Here is a 20,189-nt window from a genome sequence, read left to right on the forward strand (position 1 = left end):
TGGTTTTTTCCTTTCCTCTTTTTTTTTTAATTTATCCCCCCCCCCCCCCCTTTTTTTTTCTTAGCTTCTTATTGTTCAGAATAATAACTATATATTAAGAAAGAAATATCCCTAGCTATAGTTCTTTCAATCCAAAACCTCCAAGTTTTAAAATTCTAACAAGAACCTTTCAATTCCTCTCTTCATCTGTAAAAGCTTAACTCCTTCAGCTTTGTAACACTAATTTCAGAAGTACATTGAGGTCCTCAAGTAAAAGCATAACAAAATAATATTGTTAAATCATTTTCTTGTGTCTTGTCAGCTCATAGCACAGTGCATTCTCCAGAGTGATATTTGCCAGGTTAATGTTTAAGTGTGCTTTTTCTGTTACCTGTGTGGCTTCCACCCCTGCCTACTGAACATTGCTTTAATACTGTTAGATGTGATCACAAGCTTAGTTCTGTAAAGAAACAAGCATTATGACTCTCCTGACTCAGTCTGCCTCTCACCACCACCTCTCCTCAACAACTTGTGACCTGGGGGGTTAACATCTACCCAGGAAAACAAAGGAGACTCAAACACAACCTGCTCCTACCTGTAGTTTTGTGCAGGCACCCACAAAGATCTTATTAGTACCTTCAGAGCAGGGCTAAGAAATGAGGGCATTTTCACTTTCACATGGGACTGCTGGGTAAGTCAGTCAGCACGTGCACATGTGCTTCAAATGAGCCACATAAACCACAGCAGTGAGCCTGGCCACCTGGCCCCACAGAGGGAGGGCTGAAGGTATGAAATGGCCCAGAGAGCAAAAGAGGTTTAGGAAAATGTGGAGGATGCCACAGCAATTGCACTGGATGTAGAATGTGGACTTGCATGAAATGAAGATTCACAAGCACTGTAGCTGTGCAGAGCTGCTCTGTTTTGTGTTGCTCTGGGTGCTGTATCAATGCCTGCAGTATGGGGCTGAAAATTCCTGTAAATTCAAGGATGCATCCAGATTGTTTCTAACCATGCACAATCAAAGTTCTTTACTGTGAGAGTGGTGAGGTGCTGGAACAGGCTGCCTACAGAGGTTGTGGATGCCCCGTCCCTGGAGGTGTTCAAGGCCAGGTTGGATGGGACCCTGGGCAGCCTGGTCTAGTAATAAATGGGGAGGTTGGTGGCCCTGCATGTGGCAGGAGGGTTGGAGATTCATGATCCTCGAGGTCCTTTCCAACCTGGGCCATTCTGTGTGATTCTGTGATCTGTGGTGATCCATTGCAGTATCTCACTAGAGAACAGCTTTGAGCAGCAGAAGGCTGAATCCCATGCCCTGCTTAGTCTGTAGGTGTGGTGCCCAATTTCCTGTGTCAGACCTCGCAGAGGAGATGCATGCTGTGCTCTCTCACAGAGACAGCCCGGTGCTCCACTCTGCAGGCTGCTCTGCCTCTGAGGACAAAATGGCTCCAGAGTACTGCACACACAGTTTTTCTCACAATACAAAGATGTGGTATGTTCACATCAAAAGATTCCTCTGTTCAGTTACATACAGCTGAATGAGGCAGGCAATGCCAGCTGTGCCAGTGCTTCATGTCTTGTGGACACTGTAAAGGCATATGGAATCCAGTTCTACTGTGTTGCAGGCTGTTGTCTAGCCCTGAGAGTGCAACAATTTTCAGCGGCTAATGTGAAGTCTGTATTTTAATCAGAGCTTTAAAATGAGGTTGGTGCCTTTACAAGTGTAATTAAGCTACCTCACTGACAGTGGCTGCTGTTTATAATGCACACTGGGCACAGTTGTGTTGCTTTTGAAGCTGGACTGAATTTGTGCACACTTTCTAGAACCCTCTGAGAGCTGCTGAATTGCAGAGCGGCCCTAGCAACCATCAGAGTTTTTAAAAAGTCTTGTGAAAAGAAGAATACAAAAGAAAATGCCAAGCTGAGGCATCAATACCAAGAATGTAAAACCCAGACCTCAGAAGCTGCGAGGGAGAGGAAGATGCATGCGTTTTGGGGTGGCTGCCAGCAGGTGGACTCTGAAAGGCCTTATAGAAGCAGTGCTTCCTGCGGAGGCAAGCAGAAGATACCAGCCCGTGGAGGTGCCTTCCTTCCCCATCATTCTGTACTACGCACCCCAGCACGGCCTGCTGGAGCAAGATGAAGTGGAAGAGGATTGCTGTCTTTGTCACCTTGCAGGCGCAGCTCCCATTTACAGGTAAGGCAGGATTTTATTTGATGAGGCACTCTTTTAAAACATTTTTAAGGTGAGGGAAGAGCTGCATGGTAAATTCCCCAGCCCTGTGTTTGCAGGGGGGTATGTTGAATCTCAACCACGTCCATCCCTCTAGTTGCAGTTAGTGATGGGCTGGGGCCATAGGACTGGTCCAGTCTGACAGCCCTTGTTGCAAAGATGTCCTCTGGTGGGTGGGGAGGAAGGTCACTGCTGGCAGTGAGGCCAGTGCTTTGAGCCATAAACAAAATCTTAGCCCGCACTTGGGCAGTATTCCCTGGGATTTAAAGGGAGATATTTGATACTAAAATGAAAATGTAGTTACTTTCAGTAATCAGCACAAGAGATTATCTCAGTGAATTCAGATTAAGTTAGAGCCACGTTGCTCACAACAGGACGTTGGTGGTTGGAGGTAGTGTGTGGCAGAGCCAGCGGGCTGAGTATACAGGAACATACGTCAAGATACAAGGGATAGAATCCTTCCCTTTGTGTCTTTACCCCAGTGATTGTGTTCTCTGGACACAGTAAAATGAAAATGCTTTTATATATTGATTTGTGATGACGTACGTGTTGGCCCTGCTTGGACAGAAAGTGAGGCTGTTTTGGTGTGCCCAAATCTTCAGAAGTCACACTCATTTTAGGAGACATGTACATTCGCACATCTTTGTAGCTTAGGAGTTCAAAAGAGCAAGAAAACTGAATGTAGATCCACGGAAGACCAGGACATAGGCCTGTGTCTGGGGGAGTCAGCAACAGCGAGATACGGGTAGGCCACATTTGTGCTTGTATTAAATTCCTCTGGAAGAGTAAGCACTAAGTGTGCTTAACAAACACACAGTTGCTGCTCTAAAGTGCTTTGGAGACTGCAGTGAAATTTTAGTAAAATGTTCTCTGGAGATCAGAGAAGCATCTCGCAACCATATGTGGCATCAGTTCTGGTAGTTTGTGGAGATCGTTTCAGGAGGGCTTTAAGTAGAATAACATTCTCTGCGGTGAGTATGCCTTCTGTTTGTCTACATTCAACAAGCTATGTCCCTTTGTGATACTTAAGTGCCTTTTATATATTGTTTTGTATGCACAGATGTGGGTGTGAGATGTAAACAGACAGTAGAAACTCCTTTTCCTTCATCTTTGAGAAGCGCTTTTGAAATGTATGCAACTTTAAGATTTCTCAAGAAAAGACTATTTTATTTTATAGGTTTATGGAGTTGTGGGGATCACTTCAGACACATTTTAAGCTAGAAATACTTTTTTGCATTTTTTTTCTTCTATTCCATCCAACATATCGGAACTCTGGTTTCCTATCTGTAATTTTTTTTTTGTTAGAAAACTTACTGAGAAAATATGTAGTACTTTGCAGATGGCTGAATCCAGCCCTATAAGTGTCTCTTGTGAAAAGCTTTTGGAGTATTCACACTTACAAAGAATAGATGAGATTGAATTTTGAACAAGCTACAGCTGCCATTGTTTTGAGGTGGTTGCCTATGAATTTGAGGGGAAGTGTTTTTCACTGGGTAACCACAGTAGTTTGAAGAGTTGTAGTATTTAAAAGAAAAGTAACACAAAATTTGTGGAATTGTTGCTGTGTTATTGATGCAAAATACACAGAGGCAAGCATGTAAGATAATCAGGAACTTAGCTCAAAGACGAGACTGAACAGATGAGGTTTTTCAGCTCCACCAGAACAAATGCAGAGATCTGCTGCTGCCTGGAGTGTTTTTCAAGCCTTTTTAACATGAAGTAAAATTCCAGAAAGTTTTCATGAACAAGCTAAGAGTGGATGGAAGTTTGGTAAACTGCATACCACTTTGCAGTGAATTCATTTCCACTTCACTGTAATGCATTTTGTTCTTGCTCTCCAAGCAATCAAACTGAAGGCACTACCAAGACTGGGACTGATAGACTTGTGACGACTTTGCTTTGATCTTTTGAATACTGAAGTATGTATGTCAGGCAAGAGAAACATTTTGTTTTCAAATAAATAACTCTGTAGATGGAACACAACTTCTGAATCTGATTTGTTGAGTTACTAACGTTCACCACACATTTCAGAATCCTTGACTTTGAGCAAGTACGGACAAGTTTTATTGTGTACATGTTTATTTTTCTGTGCGGTCCCCATCCAGGGTGCAAAAGAGTAGCTCTCAAAGTCTAGTTGAGATCTTTCTACAACCTCTCTATTCAGAAGTATCTAGATATTAATTTTGGCAGATAATTTGATTGATTGTCTTGTTCTTTGATACATAAGAAGAACATTAAAAGACTACACAAATATGACAATCAGAATGGTAGAAATCTTTGTATAGTTTACAGAGCTTTTAGTTGGAAGCATGACGTTCTAAATGACAGTAGGTCAGTGCTGATGAGATGGCGTTTTGATTTTTATAAATACACAGCATCCCCTTATGTACATAAATACATATATACGTATACAAATATGTGTGCAAGCAGTCTGCAAGTTCAGCCTTTCCCTGTTTTTCACAAAATCGCTGTTGTGAGAATTATGTGTTCAACAAAATTGGTCAGTGCACATTTTTTGCTGGCTCTGCAGAAACTAAAATATGTCAGCCATTGACAGAGATTACTTGCACAGCTTATTTTCACAATATTTTTCTGCTCTGCATAATTGGCCTCTGCCCAATGGGGGCCATGCTATCGGGAACTTTTTCTAATCAGTTAATGGGCAGGATGATTAAACAGACAGATTGCGGGTGTTAGGGTTCATTTTACACCTTCCTTTTCGTGAGATGACTTAGCAGATCTGCAAACTACAAGACTTGTAAACTCTAAGTTGTTTACAAGACCCTTGGAATACCCAAGCAAATAAAGCCAAAAAATTCTGGCTGCTACCCACATGTCCTTGTCCCTGGTCTGTTAAGGTCTCCTAGCTGAATTTTTGTTAGACCTTGAGGGGATGGAAAAAAAATTCAAAAGGCTTATTTTTACTTGTTTTATTTCCCATTTCTCTTCTCTATTCACAGCGACTCATTAATAATTCATGTAAAAAAACCCTATGAACTGGCACACTAGCAAATGGAACAAAATGTAGGCAAATGTAGCTTTTCTTTGCAAAGGGCTGTTTGTCGAGCTCTTGCAGTGCTATAGTCAATTCTCCAATGCTTGTTAGAGAATAAGAGATTTCCATCTGAACTTTTCCAAGCAAAATTCCTAATGAGTGAAGTAGCAAGTTAATTATCGCGTTCCTTTTGTTGTTTTTCACGTACACTAGAGAGAATTTTCTGAAATTGTATTCCATATATTTGTTCTGTCGGAGTATGAATATGCAAATATCAAATAAGACAGCGTGGATTAAAAGCTAGAGTCGGGGGAAACATAGGAGGTTCTCTGGCAGTTTATAGGGGACAAGAGCTTGATTTATGAAGGAATGTCCACATGAGGGACAATTTTGGCAATAATTTTCTGTTACTCGTGCAAACTTGAATTGTGACTAGCGCCATGCTTAAGTTCATAAATAGTTTTCCTATCTTCAAGCTGTAACCAAACTCCTTTTACAAGTGAAAGAAAAAAAGAAAGAAAAAAAGAATTATTGGAAAAATTGCAGATGGATGCCAAATCTTTCCTCCCCTCCAGTTTATCATATATTTCAACGACTGTATGTAGGATTATACAGTGTATTGGCTGTTCAGTCTATAAAATTGAGCATCTTTTTATGGTGGCATGAATGAAGATACAGCTTCTTAAAGATACTTATAAAATATTGATCCCGCTAGAAGTATTTATTTTGTATGTATGTGTAGCTCTATGTTTATTGTTCATTTTCAGTGTTCTGCTGATGTGAATTCAGTTAACATCTAAAATAAAGTTTTGTTGCTGTTCCTCTTTAGCATTAAGAAAACAGTTTTGGCTGTTCCAAAGACTTCAAAGAAGATTTAAAGAGATTTTGTTGTGTTGTATTTTATTTTATTTTATTTTATTTTTTTCTGATTTGAACTGGTGTATGATGTGAATAAGTTCTGCTTCTTCAAAAAATAAAGGGTATTTTCAGCTTTCAAAATATCATAGTCTGGATCAGTTTTCTACAGGAGAGCAATGGAAGGATTTAACTCCACCTTATCCTGTGCAACTGATCAGTAGCTTCATATGTAACTTAGGTCAAATACATGTGCAGATGAGCTCAGTTTGCCGTAATTCAGTCTATCTGTTCAAGTACACAAATCGAGAGACAGTGAAAATGCATATATGTAGCCACATGCAGTGGATATGTCCATCTTTTTAAAGGTTTAACTTACAGAGATATGGTTCTTTCACTCTTGACAATTTGGATATTAAAAATATGAGTAAAAACATTTAGCTCCTAAACATTGAAGTTGCAAGCGCTGGTGTCTATACAAGTTCTGTTTATGGATTAGAAGTCATTCTAATATTTGAACCATATAGCCTGGAAATGTTTGAATCCCTACAAGTTTCCTAGGAATAAAACGTCAACCTTCAGAAGCTCTATATGTATTTTGTTCCAAGTACTTCATTATGTTTATTTCAAATCTTCCCATCTTGCTTTATTTCTTATTGGAACTGGTGGCTGTTGGGCAGGACAAACAACAATATACAGAATAGAAGAACTGAGAAAGATGGAAGTTTTCTGTCTCCACATGCTTATTGTATATGAGAGTATGTTAAACACAGCGCTTTTAGTAAACGGGTTGCTGAGCCCAATGAAATGTTAGGACTGTTTGCCCCATTTCTTTCCAATAATGTAATCACAGTGAAAACTTCCATCTCCCTGTCCTGACTGATGCTCACCTACGTCCTGATTCTTTTGGAATCAAACCACTTTTTGAAAATTCGTTGTATTTCTGATTGATGGAGAAGCCATGAAGCTAATGCTTAACTCTACAAAAGCTCAGGTAATGTGGAGGTGATGCTAAATTACAACTAGGTGGAAGTTGATGAGGAAAAAGGGTTGGAAAATTGTCAACAGATCATAGCATGCAGTAAGTTGAGGTTGTGGCTCTGTCATCAACACGTGTGGCTTTATAAGAAATTTTACCCTATTTGATTTACTTACAATTCAAGCAGTTGTCTTCGGTGAAAGCATTAATTTTCACTGCTAAGATGCTTTCTTATTTTTCTGCTTGTTTTAATTTGCATTTTCAAACCTGCACGACACCAGAAGGAGAAAAAGGGCTTAACAGCTAGATAGCTGGTAACTTTTTTTTTTTTTTTTTTTTGGCATTGCTTGTGGTTAATGAGAACTGAAAATAGCTTCTTGGTCAAATAGCATATAGAACATGTAGAACCAAAGAACACTTAAAAAGAAGCTTTCCTAGGTGCCCTGAAATTTCAATCTCAAAAAAAAAAAAAAAAGCCACATACTTTATTACGCGTGTTAAAAACTAATAATTTAAGAAATAGCAAGTAATGAACTGAAACACTTTCCTAATAGAGTAAGATGTGATATCCGGGAAATTAATAAATATCACAGTACTAATTTTTGTGGTATGTTATTTAACTTTAAGTAAGCTGCTCAATAAAGGAAAGAGCTACTTGATGAGAAAAACCTTTTGCTGATAGTTTATCCAGGTTTTATATCCAATTTATTCCAGCTAGGAGCATGAGTGTTTTGTATTCATTTCACTTAAAGCGTTGCTGTCATCTGTATGACAGCCAAACCTTAAATAAACAATGTCAAATATTTATAGAAATGCTTCCCGAATACTGACTGCATAAGTTTGCCTTATAAATTCATTCGAATTCCTCATGTTGTACATCTTGTCACAAAGTAAACTGAGGCTTAGAGGAGGGAAAAGAGAAAAATGTCTAGTAGGTAATTAGCTGGATGAGAGCATGCCCTTATTGTTACACCGATCTTGCAAGCGAATCAAGATGCCTTTTTGCAGACACTGATGTATGGGGGCAGAGCCCAAACTGGTAAGGTTCTTCAGTTAAAGGTATTTATTTAGAATTATCTAATACAGAAAATCGGCTCAAACTATAAATTAACATATGATAATTCATTACTTTCTCAGGTCAATTTGAAGCAAGAGTTTTGTATAATGTGACAATACTACTTCTAAATATTCTTGGCACGCATTAGTTTATTGAAAGCGATCAACCTCCTATAGTTAGGTACTGCACATTCCTGGCTATCCAGTGTTGTTTTGTCATTCAGAAATAGCTGGATGGTTTGAGTGATGATTTTTAAAAGTATAATTAAACTGAGCGCCTGGGATGAGACTTTATAGCTCATAGTCAATACAAAGCCTTTACAATGAAAGTTTTTGAATGACACCCAGTTATACATTAGATCCTTACAATATTATTATTATTTTCTTTTGTCCGTCATATATTGGCAAGCTTCAGTCAGAAAACTGACATCCAGTCTTTGGTGGGAAAACTCTTTTCTGTCTCTACTTTGTATTAATTATTGCAATTTACCTTGTTTCCCGTCTAACCAGGTAAAACTGACTGCAGTAAAGAAGTCTTAACAGGACTCTCTGGAATAATAGCTCCTTTCTTCTGAGTTTCTCTCTCCATTGTGAGAATTTACAGAACTCACAGTATCGTTGTTTTGCACTCTTACATGAGCAAGGCAATTTTGGCAGTGGTTTGTGCAAGCACACAGGTGCAGTTATGAGGAAATGTGGAATGAAACTCTGCAAGTTTCACTAGGAACCATATTCTGAAGGAAGGAAAATAGGATACAGAGGGAGTAATATTTAGTATTTGATACCTTGTTAAAAAAAAGTCTACCTTCACTAAGGGCAGTTGGTTTCTGAGAAGGAAGCAAACAATTCTGTGAATTACTCTTAGTTCATATGTTCATGAAAGGTCTTCTAACAGATTGCTTCTTATAAGTTTTTAAAGGGTGTTATTTCAGTTCTACAGATTTCTTCCTAACAACTTGCTACTAATTTTCAATATTGAGTTGCTATTTTATATTATTTTATGGTTTATTCCCTCAGGTATCGTACCTGACCAGGAATAAGTTGTACAGGTAAACTCATTCTTGAAGGCTTAATCATTACAGGCTGGAACTTGTTCAGGTAATTTGTCAAAAGGATTTTCAGGAGAGATATGTGGGAATGATGCTCTAGAAAGTTAAGTAAGTATACATTTTTCTGTTGTGTTTTTACTTCACATTTCTCAGGAAGTGTTAATATTCTTGCTGTTAATATTACTTTGACATATGATATGAAGAGTTACAAATGCAGCACAGCCAAAATAATCCATGTGATAGCTGACTGACTTTGGATGCTTACGTTAGCAGTAGGTTTGACTTCATGTTTATTACCTGCAGTTTTTTCTCCTATTGCCTGTGACGTACTCTTCATTACTAATGGTATTCTTTTTCTTTTGATCTCTCCCTGGAAGTTCAGCCTCTCTATATGTATGTTTGCTGGGGACTACTCTGACGAATAGGATATACCAATGAAATTTTGCAGATAGTGAGCTTGAAGAGTTTTGGTGAAAGTAAATAAAATTAAACCTCAATTAAAAAAAATAAATCTCTTAACCTCCTTTTCTTGAGAAAGAAGAGGAGTAATATTCAATTTCAAGTGGCTTGATTTTTAACTTCTTGAAACTCCTGATCTTCCATGTATAAGACTGAGCATTTGTGTATTTCGAGAGTAACCACACCTAATAGACCAGAAGAGGTAAGCAAGGTTAACCAATCTGGATTTCTAGATGGAGATCAAATGTCATTTCAGTTTCTTTTTTAAAAATGAAAATCTAATCTAAAAATCTTTTATGTAGAAACCCTCTGGAATTTAGCTTTGTGGATTGCTTTTTCAATGCCCATTATGACAGATGGCTTCCACTTTCTGCATTAGGCTCAATTACAGCTTGCTTGCTGAGAATGTGGTTTTCTTTTTTCCCACAGCAAATGATGAATAATTTTATTAAAACCAGCAGAACATTGTCCATTTTCTTTATACATAAATATTGTGAGAGATCTCAAAGGTGTCATTTAAGGCGGCTGCTTCAGACAATTAGCAATGCTTCCTTAGATGTGACCTAGATGTCTAAATGAAGGCTGCTTGTAACTTCACAATGTAATCCATCCCCAAAACTCTGAAAATAACTGCAGATCTTCGTGAGTGGTTTGCTGTTTTGGGCTTATTTGTTTATTTTTGTGCTGCTGTGTGGGTTTTTTGTTTTTTGTGTTTTGGTTTTTTTTAAGAATTTTGCCCAAAATATGACAAGAAAAGTCATGCGTATTTGATACATTACTTGATCTTTTTTCTGACGACGCATTTTTGATCACATCTTTGATTGTATCTCCATGATCCAAATGATTAAAAAAATGGAGATTCCCACTACATTATTTCTCTCTCCAGAAGAAACAGATTTAATTTACGCCTTTTTGAATTCTGTTAAGTTTCAGATGCTTCTGGTACCAGTGTGAACTGGGCAGAGCTGGAATTATCATCGTCCTGTCTTTCCACACAGCAAAATTAAGCTTTTTTCTTCTAATAAGTCAGATGTTACTTTACTACTTGCCTCAAAACCCAGCAGTGCTATAAAGCATTTGTTGCTGCTGTTAGGTATGTCTCTTCTGACCGAAAAGCAGCAGATTTTCAGGCTTTTTTTTTTTTTTTATAACTCTCTTGAAGCAGTAGCTATGAAGCTTCAACCCTATCTCATTGTAACATCTTTTCCAAGATGTTTTTATCTGATTTTATCTTTCTCAGCTGCAAAGAAGTAGCTAACAGGTTTGCCTCCTTTCTCTCTTGCTCTTCTTTTTATATCTTGGGCCAAATGTCTGTTTGTTAGACATGATGGTTTTAGTAAATCAGATACCAGGTTTAAAATTAAACTTCAGGAGAAGCAGTTTTTTGATTCTGCTGAACTTCTCAAGATGTTTGTTCCTTGTTTTCCACTGGAATAAACCAAAGCCTTCCAAAGTTTGTTTTTTTGTTTTTTTGTTTTTTTGTTTTTTTTTTTTTCCTGAGATGCCAAGCAGTCTAAGAGCAATTAGTCTTTTGTGTTTGGGAAGAGGGAAACCCAGTTTCAGGTCCTTGGTCTGTCTGACTCAGAGCAGGAGCTTGACTGGGACTCCCATGTGCTAAGCTAGTCAAGAGATACTCAGTGGTATTGATGAGAAATTCTGAAGGGAGACCAGAAACATTCCCCAACCCTTGTGTCATCAGAATTTGTCATGTGAAATGTTTCTGATGATCTGCTGTTATCTAGTTAAATGTATGTATTTTTAAAAAATGGTTTTGGTTTCAGTAATAGTATTTTATGGAGTCAGTTTAAACCTTTGCAGTCAATGGAATACGTGCATTTTTGCTCCGGAGAAGAGTTGGCAATGCCCTTGCTGGTCTTAAGAAGCCTTATACTGAGGGTCAGCATTACACAGGGCAGTGTGTACCTGAGAGTTTCCCCACCCATCCTTACATGAATTGTGCTCTCTCCAGTAGTGACTGTATTTCAGCTACAGCATAACCCTGAGCAGGCTCCCATGTGTGTCTTCAAAATGCAGCATAGAGCATGTTCTCTGTGTTCTCTTATCCAGATATACATAAACATCTTAAATATGAGTATCAATAACATCTGCTTGTACGTTGATGATCCTCCAATTCTGAAAGCATGTAGGACTGTAAGATTTAGAAGGTCCTAAGCTGCTGAATTTGTAGGGTACGTAAGAACCTGTGGGTGCTGACAACATGGAACTGGAAGCAGCAATCTGAGAAAGCCCAGCGTGTGCACAAGCTATCTGGAGCAATAAAGGAGGGCTTAAGGCATCTAAAAAGATTTGGATGAGTAGCTTCATGTCTAAATATGCTGTAGCTGTAAAGTGGTCAAAATATTTAATTTCTGTCAAACTTCCCGCTTCTAAAAGGGCCGCATTAATGTTTTAGAAAATGCTACTTATTTAAACATAACTGACTTCCAATTAGTGTTCCTGTTTAGGCAACTCTCAGGTGTTATTGGTAGGAGCTTTACTTCACACTAACTGGGTAAGCTTTTAGCAAACTGTTCAGTCCAATTTTTGCAGCTCACACAGTGATTTATGCTGAAGGAAATACACCGCAGTCAGTTGATATAAAACCAATTTAGCTATGTTTCTGTGAGCCACTGCTGCTTCCATAACAACTGCAGTATGCACAGACATTTTGGAAAGGACACATTTCTCATTCTGTACCTTTAAATGCAGTGGGATCTTTGCCTCTTTTTAAATGTTGGGGTCATATTATAACAAAAACGTAGTAGTTTTCAGCTTCTTTTACATTTAGAAAGTATCTTGCACCCAAGAAAAAGAAAAAAGGCACCTCTAAGTAGCCATGTAAGCAGATTTTAATCGTCAATTTGCCTGCGTAAGTGATTCTTTAAAGTGGTTTTATTAAGTCTGCAGTTAGGTATTTTATTCCTCACAGAAGTTTGGTTTGAATTTTGGGTGGTCCTGTGTGGAACCTGAAGTTGGGTTTGATGATCCTTGCTGGATTTCTTCCAGCTCTGGATATTTTGTGATTCTATGACTCCTACAGCGGTGCTTTGTTTTGAAGCTTTTTATTTTCAGTGTTTTCCTGTTTAACTCCATGTCTGAATATTTTAAAAGCATCTTCTGGTTTTCTTTCTTTTTTATCAGATTAGGAAAATTGCTATTAAGACACTAGACAAAATTAATATGAATATAATGTAAACTTCAAATTGGGAAGAAAATTCTGACATTCCTGACATCCTCAGTATTTTACAGGTTTGTCCTCCCCTACATGAATTAATGCTACTGCTTAGGTAAAGCAAAACCTACACACTGGTGCTCTTAATGCCTGTGCAACTCTTAGTGTGGTGGTATTTGACCTGGCTACAATCTGAGCATTGCTGTTTAGAGACCACGGCACTGGGTTCACAAATTTATGTGAACAATTATTGCAGCCATCTTTTACTCCCATGAGAACACCGATGCTAGGACATGATGATTGTAATGCCTACATATCTCATTTAGACTAATTAAAACATACATTATTTTTAGTGGAAATAATCCTTGCTATGTCAGTGGATGTTGAAGCTCAGCTCTCAGCTGTCTATCTTCCTAGAACTGCCTGCTTCTTTCCTCATTGGTAGCTTCTGGCTACGGAGGACTTGCCCTACGCATTAACTATTAACCAAGCATCAAAGCGAGGACTTCCTTTGGGGATTGACTGCAGTTTATTTGCTCAATGTATGTAGCCTCTTTTGCCTCGGGCACAGAATAGAGCACCTCGGTCTTGAACTCCCTGGTCTTTGGCTTCTGAGAAGCCAAGTTGCCTAAGGGGAGCTATACTTCAGCAAAGCTTTTGTTCAGGATGTTCTGGCTTATACAGGGTAATATCTATAATGTGGCTTGGAAAATGCTCAGTGCATGGCACTTATCTATTATCTGTGTGGTAGTATGTGAGAGCCAGAGGGGTGTGAGCTTGCCTGAAAGCTGCTTGGGATTTTATTTTTATTTTTTTCCAGAGCTGTCATTCTATTGAGCCTTTCAATCTTGGAGCCTTGAGCTGAGGAAGGGAAAAGAGGGGAAGCATGAAATATTTTGAAATAGGGCCCTAAAGGCAAGTGGCACTTTGAATGGAATTTACATATAGCTCATCAAAACATCACCTCTTCAACATCTGTATGTGGTATGTAAAAGAACACTCACTTGTATATTTGTGTAGGGGATTTGAGAGAGGTGATGACTGCTGTCTAAAATACACCAGGAGGAAAGAGGATGGAATAAAAATGAGTGTATGTTAGAACAAATAGATATAAACTAGTTGCTGAACTACATTAGAGGAATAGAAGTAGGTATTGGCACCATATGAAGAGCTTTGGCATAGATTGTTCTTAGGCAAGGGTAGTAGAATCTGATATTCAGGAGCAGCTTGCTGATTTTGTGGAATTTTATCACATGACTGTATGTAGGAGCAAAAGATAGTTAGCCAAGAAGGTCTTCTGCTTGTGTATTCAAGAGGTGCACAAGAATACACTATTAAGCACATTATAAGTGACTGGCCAGATAAAACTACAGACACTGCACAAGTTGACTATGCACAAGTGTTTATGCAGAAAGCAATACAAAAATGTGCGAATGGGTTTGTATGGGTGCATTGCAAACAAATCTCTGCAAGCCCATTCAGTTCATATGTGCTATTTGGTATAGTAGCATGCAAATTAATTTCACTTCCATCATCTAAGTTGTATATAAATGTAAATTTAATAAATAGGATAATCTTAAGCAAGTGTTTATTTAGCCTTATATCTGTATGTATTAAAATTACAAAACATTTTGATTTCATCTTTTCTATGAGATACAGCATGTTGTTGGTGTTTGTGTTTTTGTTTTGTATTACGTGCACGCAGTCCAAGATGAGGGGCAAGAATGCTTTCTCAGCTGATGCTAGTAATAACAATATTTATCTTTTAGCTTGCATTTACTATTTCAAAGGCAGTGCGTGGTACTGCTGCTGGGACCTCCTCTGTTTCTGCCCTGCTTCATTTCTCTTGCTGTAGTATTACCAGGATTTTGTCTTTTAGAAGCAAGAGGCACAGGAATGACTTCCTCGTTGTTTACCTCACCATTAGTGACACAGCTGAGATCTGTTATCATACATGGTTATATCTATGAGATTGAGACAAAAATCTTTCTACACAAGGAAGGATATTGTACTGAGTGATGAGGAAAGAGTATGGTGCTGCTCTTGCTGTAAGGAACTATACAATTTATATATGTTTTAGATCTGTGTCCTGTTCACACTGCTTACCCAGAGGTGTTCATCATTGCTACTTCAGTTGCTTTTCTGTTCCTCCAAGACAACCACTGTGGGTGGGTGAATTGTATGAGGTCATGGAGTGACCAATGCAAAGCAATGGAAGCATTGCTACTGTACTGTTTAACGGGTGGGATGTTGCCTTCATACCTAGCGTTATGTATTGGGAGCTGATAACATGAATGCTGCACCTAGCATATGAAATTAGCATAGGATGGATACACCAGGCTTTTAGCCATTATTAGCATCCCAGTATCAGAGCTGCAATATGAATAGGGATCTGCTGAAAGCCTCAGCATAGACAGACTTTTTGTGAATGTGAACAGAAAGAAGCCCCTGTGCAAAATCAGTCAAATAATGCTGAAAAATTAGCTTCTTGATAGCTGTAATTACATTGCAGCTAAAACACATTTTGGTCTTGCAGTGTAAGCAGGACGATGCATTGTGTCTTAATCTGAATTACGTGATAACCTTTGATTCCGGTTGGGCTGTAACATCATTTGGGAATGTGGCTTGACATCACCTACACTGCAGAATAAACTGTGTTCCTAGCAGGATTTAGCAATTATCATTTCCTGAGTATGTTCTCCCCTCCCAGTATAGATCTCTGTATCCTTCAATGCAATGGCGCTTGCTGCTAATCATACTACTTTTGTTAATTTAATAGTTTTTTAGAATTTGGCAGTACTTCATGAGCATTAGCAGGTTCTTATGCTACTATTCTGAGATACTGTGTTCTTGAAGTGAGTATTGTAATGTGGTAAATCAAATAACAAATGGGTAATTGCTTTTTATAAAATTTTGGGCAAAGCCCGGAATAAAAATACTAATTACTTTAGCTCTTAGCTGTGTTATGTTTCCTGGTCTAAATTTAGGATAGACAAACAGAATGGAAGAGTAAACTAGCACTAGTAAGAAACTATTCAAAAGTATTTTTCAGGACCCTTGGTTATGAGTTTTCCACCAAAGCAAGAGGAAGTTGCTTCTTGTTGCTATTTTTGAACAAACCCAGAAATAGAAATACCTGTTAAGATAAGAGAAGTATCTCCATATAAGTTTTTACTTAAAGAATAGAAAGAACTGAAAGATAAATACATCGCTGAAGTGTGTAGTAGATTAATTGTAAGATACTATATATATATATAATCACTAAATTAACAAAAAATAAAACCATCAATCAAAGCAAAATCTGTCAGCAAATAAGTGCTACGTCCAGCATGCAGAGGCCAGGACCCCCTGTACAACTGGGCTGAAGTGAGATGTACTGGGCACAACTGGGATGTGCCTCAGGGTGTGTGATATCAAGAAATAACAGGTGGAAAAAAACAGTAGAGCATGGCTGAAACACATGTGATCACTTCAGAATCTGTCAGCAATGTTAAATTTGTGCAAATATTTACAATGGTTTACATTAAGAATGAAACTTCAAAATTGACTGAAGGTTTTCAGAGTCCAATTAGTGCAACCTTAAATGGCCTTACCTCTTGGGAGTGCTGAGAACTCACTGGGTAAGTTAATCTGCTCTGATTCTTTCTGTATCAGCAGATTTAAATTGGAGAGAGATCGAAAAGAGAGAAGAGAGGAAGGATAAAAATATGTAAAAGGGAATACGGTATTTTAAAGAAAATAAACTTTGAGAGAGAGAAATTGAGAACATGTGTAAAGACATAGAATTCCCATGAGGTTATTTGCTATGCTAGCTAGTTTGCAAGACAAGACCTAGCAAAATTCAAAATAGCAATTGTCCGTAATAATATTAGAGAAGAAATCAGTGTGGTTGTTCGAAATGATATCTTTGAAATCTTCACGCAAGCTTACTAGTGCTACAAAGAATGGTTAAAATCCATTCAGTGCTTCATAACAGGATGCTGAAAGGTCATAAGAGAACAAAAAAAAAAAAAAAAAATCAGTTCATATGTTCACGTAGCTCAGAAAGATTCTACTTCATAGAAAGATTATTCTTCTACTCTTGGACATCTATTGATCCCAGTCAAAGGCAGGCTATTAAATATGGAATTTCAGTGTATGGGTTAGCCACAGGAATTGCACTGAAGATTGTTTTCTAGAAGTTCTTAGGTTAGCTTGAGTCTGGGGTACATGCAAAAGATAAGAGCAAAAGATGTAAAAGCAGAAGAGTTCAAAAGGACAAATGTAAACAAACCTGGAGATGAGGAATGAATTGCATTCATCAGTTAACGTTCATATTCAGATAGGTCATTGGGAAGGGGAAATCATCTGATATTGATTACAACGTGTTAAATGGATGTTAAAAGATAATATCTTTCTATGATACTATCCTTATTACTGAGAATGCTAATGACGTATGGGAAACTGCAAGAATAAGGTCACAGTATTTCTCTTAAGCAACTGTCTGTAGAACAGAAATGACAAAGTTGACTTTTCCTTGACAGAGCTGGGTGTTGAGAGTTGATATTAGAAGGAGGTCAGTATGGAAATAAACACCAGAAAACCTATTGTGAATGTGCTCCTCTGTAGAAGAAAATGACAGATTGTTGTGTTACTGCCAGAAGGGAAATCTCTTGGCTTTGCTTTTGTTTTTCTTTTGAAATGCCAATACTGCAACTGCTGTATTAAAGTAAGGGCTTTAATGGAACAAAAGTGTATCAATACATTTGCTTGATTTATATTTTCATTTCTAGCAACATTTTAATAGCGAAGAACATTTTGTTTCGTGCAAAATGTGGTGTACAGAACTGTAGTAAGGTTATGAGTTCCCAAGGCACTGCAGTGAGACTAGATAGTGTGCTGCATCTACCCAGATGTCACTGGATTAGTGCTGGGTAGCAGACCTTCAGCAGGGTCTGCTCCCGCTCTTGGCATTGAAGCAGGATGATGAACATTCAACTAACTTAAAATGTTGGCATCTCTGACTGCAAAGGTATGTAGATTAAAAACAGTAGGGGCTTTCCAAGGTGCTGGAAAGGAGTGGTGAGAGTGGGAGGCAAAGGAGCCACCAGAATTTTTCTCCAGGTGCAGAGGCTAAAAATGTTTTGACGTCTTCCTCATTAGAAGGCTAAGTCAGAGGGAAGAATGAGAGGGGCTTTCACAAAGGCTCTGTGTGGGTGTTGAAAATGAAAATGCAGTAAGGCCATAGTCTTCAAATTCATACAGTGAATAAGTTCAATAATGTCACAGGGTCTGAAGTTGTGATATTAATTTCTCTTATAAACCTTGATGCCTCTCATGCTGCTGGGAGTCTAGTGATGCTGTCACATGCCCTCTCCATTTGCAGTGGTTTTGGATCCTGGGCTGTTACTGACGTGTCACAAAGGTGACAAAGCCCTGAAGTGGGCTGCCCAGAGAGGCAGCTCCTCTGGAGATAATAATGACCTGCCTGGATGCTTTCCTGTGCGACCTATTGAAGGGAACTGCTTTAGAAGGGGGTTGGACTCTATGATCTCCAGAGGTCCCTTCCAACCCTTACAGTTCTATGATTCTCTGAACTTCAGACAGCTGCTGCCTCTTTCTGTGCCATTTCCCCTTAACAGATTTTTGTCAGCTGTTCATTTAGATTCTGATTGTGTACCATCTTGTGCAGTCTAGAAGTTAATGCACAAATGGAAGTTAAGGTCAAACAAATACAGGTCATTGCAAGACTGAGGTACATGCAGTCTTTTGTGAACACTTGCAAAATTGATGTGTGTATATATATACCTGTACCTGAAACAGTACCATCCAAATCACCTGGGCACTCAAGACTAGTTAATGCTTTATGACAGTGATGGAGACTTGCTGTTGCGCAATGAACACTCCTCACAGAGCAAAATGCAGCCCTTATGGTAGCAGGCGTTGGTACTGAGAGTTTCAGGTAAGCTGAGCGTCTCTGACAATAGTATACAGATAACTTAAAGCAAGAGAACTCAGTGTATTTCTTGTCTTGTTATTTTTCCAGTCCATCTCCACAGACAGTGGTGTTTTCTTGCAAGAGCAACTTAGAAACTACGTTTCTTCCACTGCTGACTTGTTTAGGGCAAGGGAGGCATTTCAGCACTGGGGCTGACCCCTTTTGTTTTCAATGTCTTTTGCGCATAACCTCCAAAACATGCAAGTTTCAGGCTGCTTTCCTCTCAACTCAGCAGAAAACTACTACTGCTGATCTCTATGGCAGAACGATGGGTGACAAACTGCCCTGTCATTTCAATCAGAGCCACCCACACTTGTCATCTGATTTATCCAGGGTTAAACCGTTTATTACACACCAGCCTGGGGTAGCTGTTTTTCTTAATCTCGTGTCACAACTCGTTGTGGGTTGGAGGCGGGAATGAAAGCACCTGGTGGCTGAAGTGACAGCTTTATTCTCGGATCTGAGTACTCAGCTGAAAGGAAAAACAGAGACAGGAACACTGGGTTTAGTGCAGTTTGGTGCGATAATGTGTTTTGTAGAATTAAGAGTTTGTTTAAAATAAATTATACTGCAGTTCTCACCGCCTCCTACTTTCAACTTTACATATTGCATGTATTTTCTGTATTTCTCTTGTTTCCCTCTCCCACATGAAACGACGTCTTGTTCGTTTTTGCTGCTTTAATTGGAGTATATTCAACAAATTATTAACAATTCTTGTGTCAGTTTTTGTTTAAAAATAAATAAGGAAAAGATAGTGTAGACCCAGCTGGTTTAGTTTGTCTCACATAATACAAGCACACCTCTCAGTGCTTCTTATTTTTTAACTTTGTCATGTTCCTTCTCAGTGTGTTAACTGTTTCTGAATTACAAACTTATTTTTCTTCATCCTGCCCCTGTACTGTTAGGGAAATACCATTTGGTGCCCTAGGAAGTGGGTGCCTGGTTTTGAATCGGAATTGCTTTGCTTCCAACTTACCCTGCAGCTAAGTGGAAAAGAATATTTACAGGTATTAATACACTTGTGGCTAAGAATAGCTGTGTTAATACCTTCACCCTTGTATATGACTTTGCTCATTAAATATACATGAGTAATTTCCTGAACAACCCATTGTCAAAAACTGAGTGGGTATATTGGGGAAAGATCGTCTGTCATGTTTCTTAAACATCTGGATGTATTGCAAAGAATGCTACCTGGATTTGGTTTTGGGCTGACTCACTATGACAGCTTTTCATATATGTGATCAAAAACCATCAGAAGCATCTGTTATTTTAGGCTGTTTTGGAGAAATGTTTTTTTTTTCCCCTTTTTTCTTTTTAACATAAACATTATCAGACATTTTGTGTTAATACATAAGAGAATGCAGTGCAGAACAAAAAATAAAGGAATAAAATAACAGTATTAATTGGAGACGAGGTTAACAGCCCAACTGTACGCACA

General features: G+C 38.4%; 1 protein-coding gene across 1 annotated transcript in view; it reads left to right on the top strand.

Moving 5' to 3' along the window:
• Positions 1–1,915: 1,915 nt before the first annotated feature.
• Positions 1,916–20,189, top strand: part of CD247 (CD247 molecule) — a 46,410-nt gene continuing 28,136 nt past the window's right edge. Inside the window, 2 exon segments of the mRNA XM_042810373.1 lie at positions 1,916–2,066; positions 2,068–2,173. Coding sequence (XP_042666307.1) covers positions 1,962–2,066; positions 2,068–2,173 — 211 coding nt within the window. The 5' untranslated portion in view covers positions 1,916–1,961.

The sequence above is a fragment of the Centrocercus urophasianus genome, unplaced genomic scaffold, assembly GCF_019232065.1.
Source record: "Centrocercus urophasianus isolate 14NV4802_14NV808 unplaced genomic scaffold, USGS_Curo_1.0 seq_12, whole genome shotgun sequence".
In the NCBI taxonomy this organism is placed as follows: Eukaryota; Metazoa; Chordata; class Aves; order Galliformes; family Phasianidae; genus Centrocercus; species Centrocercus urophasianus.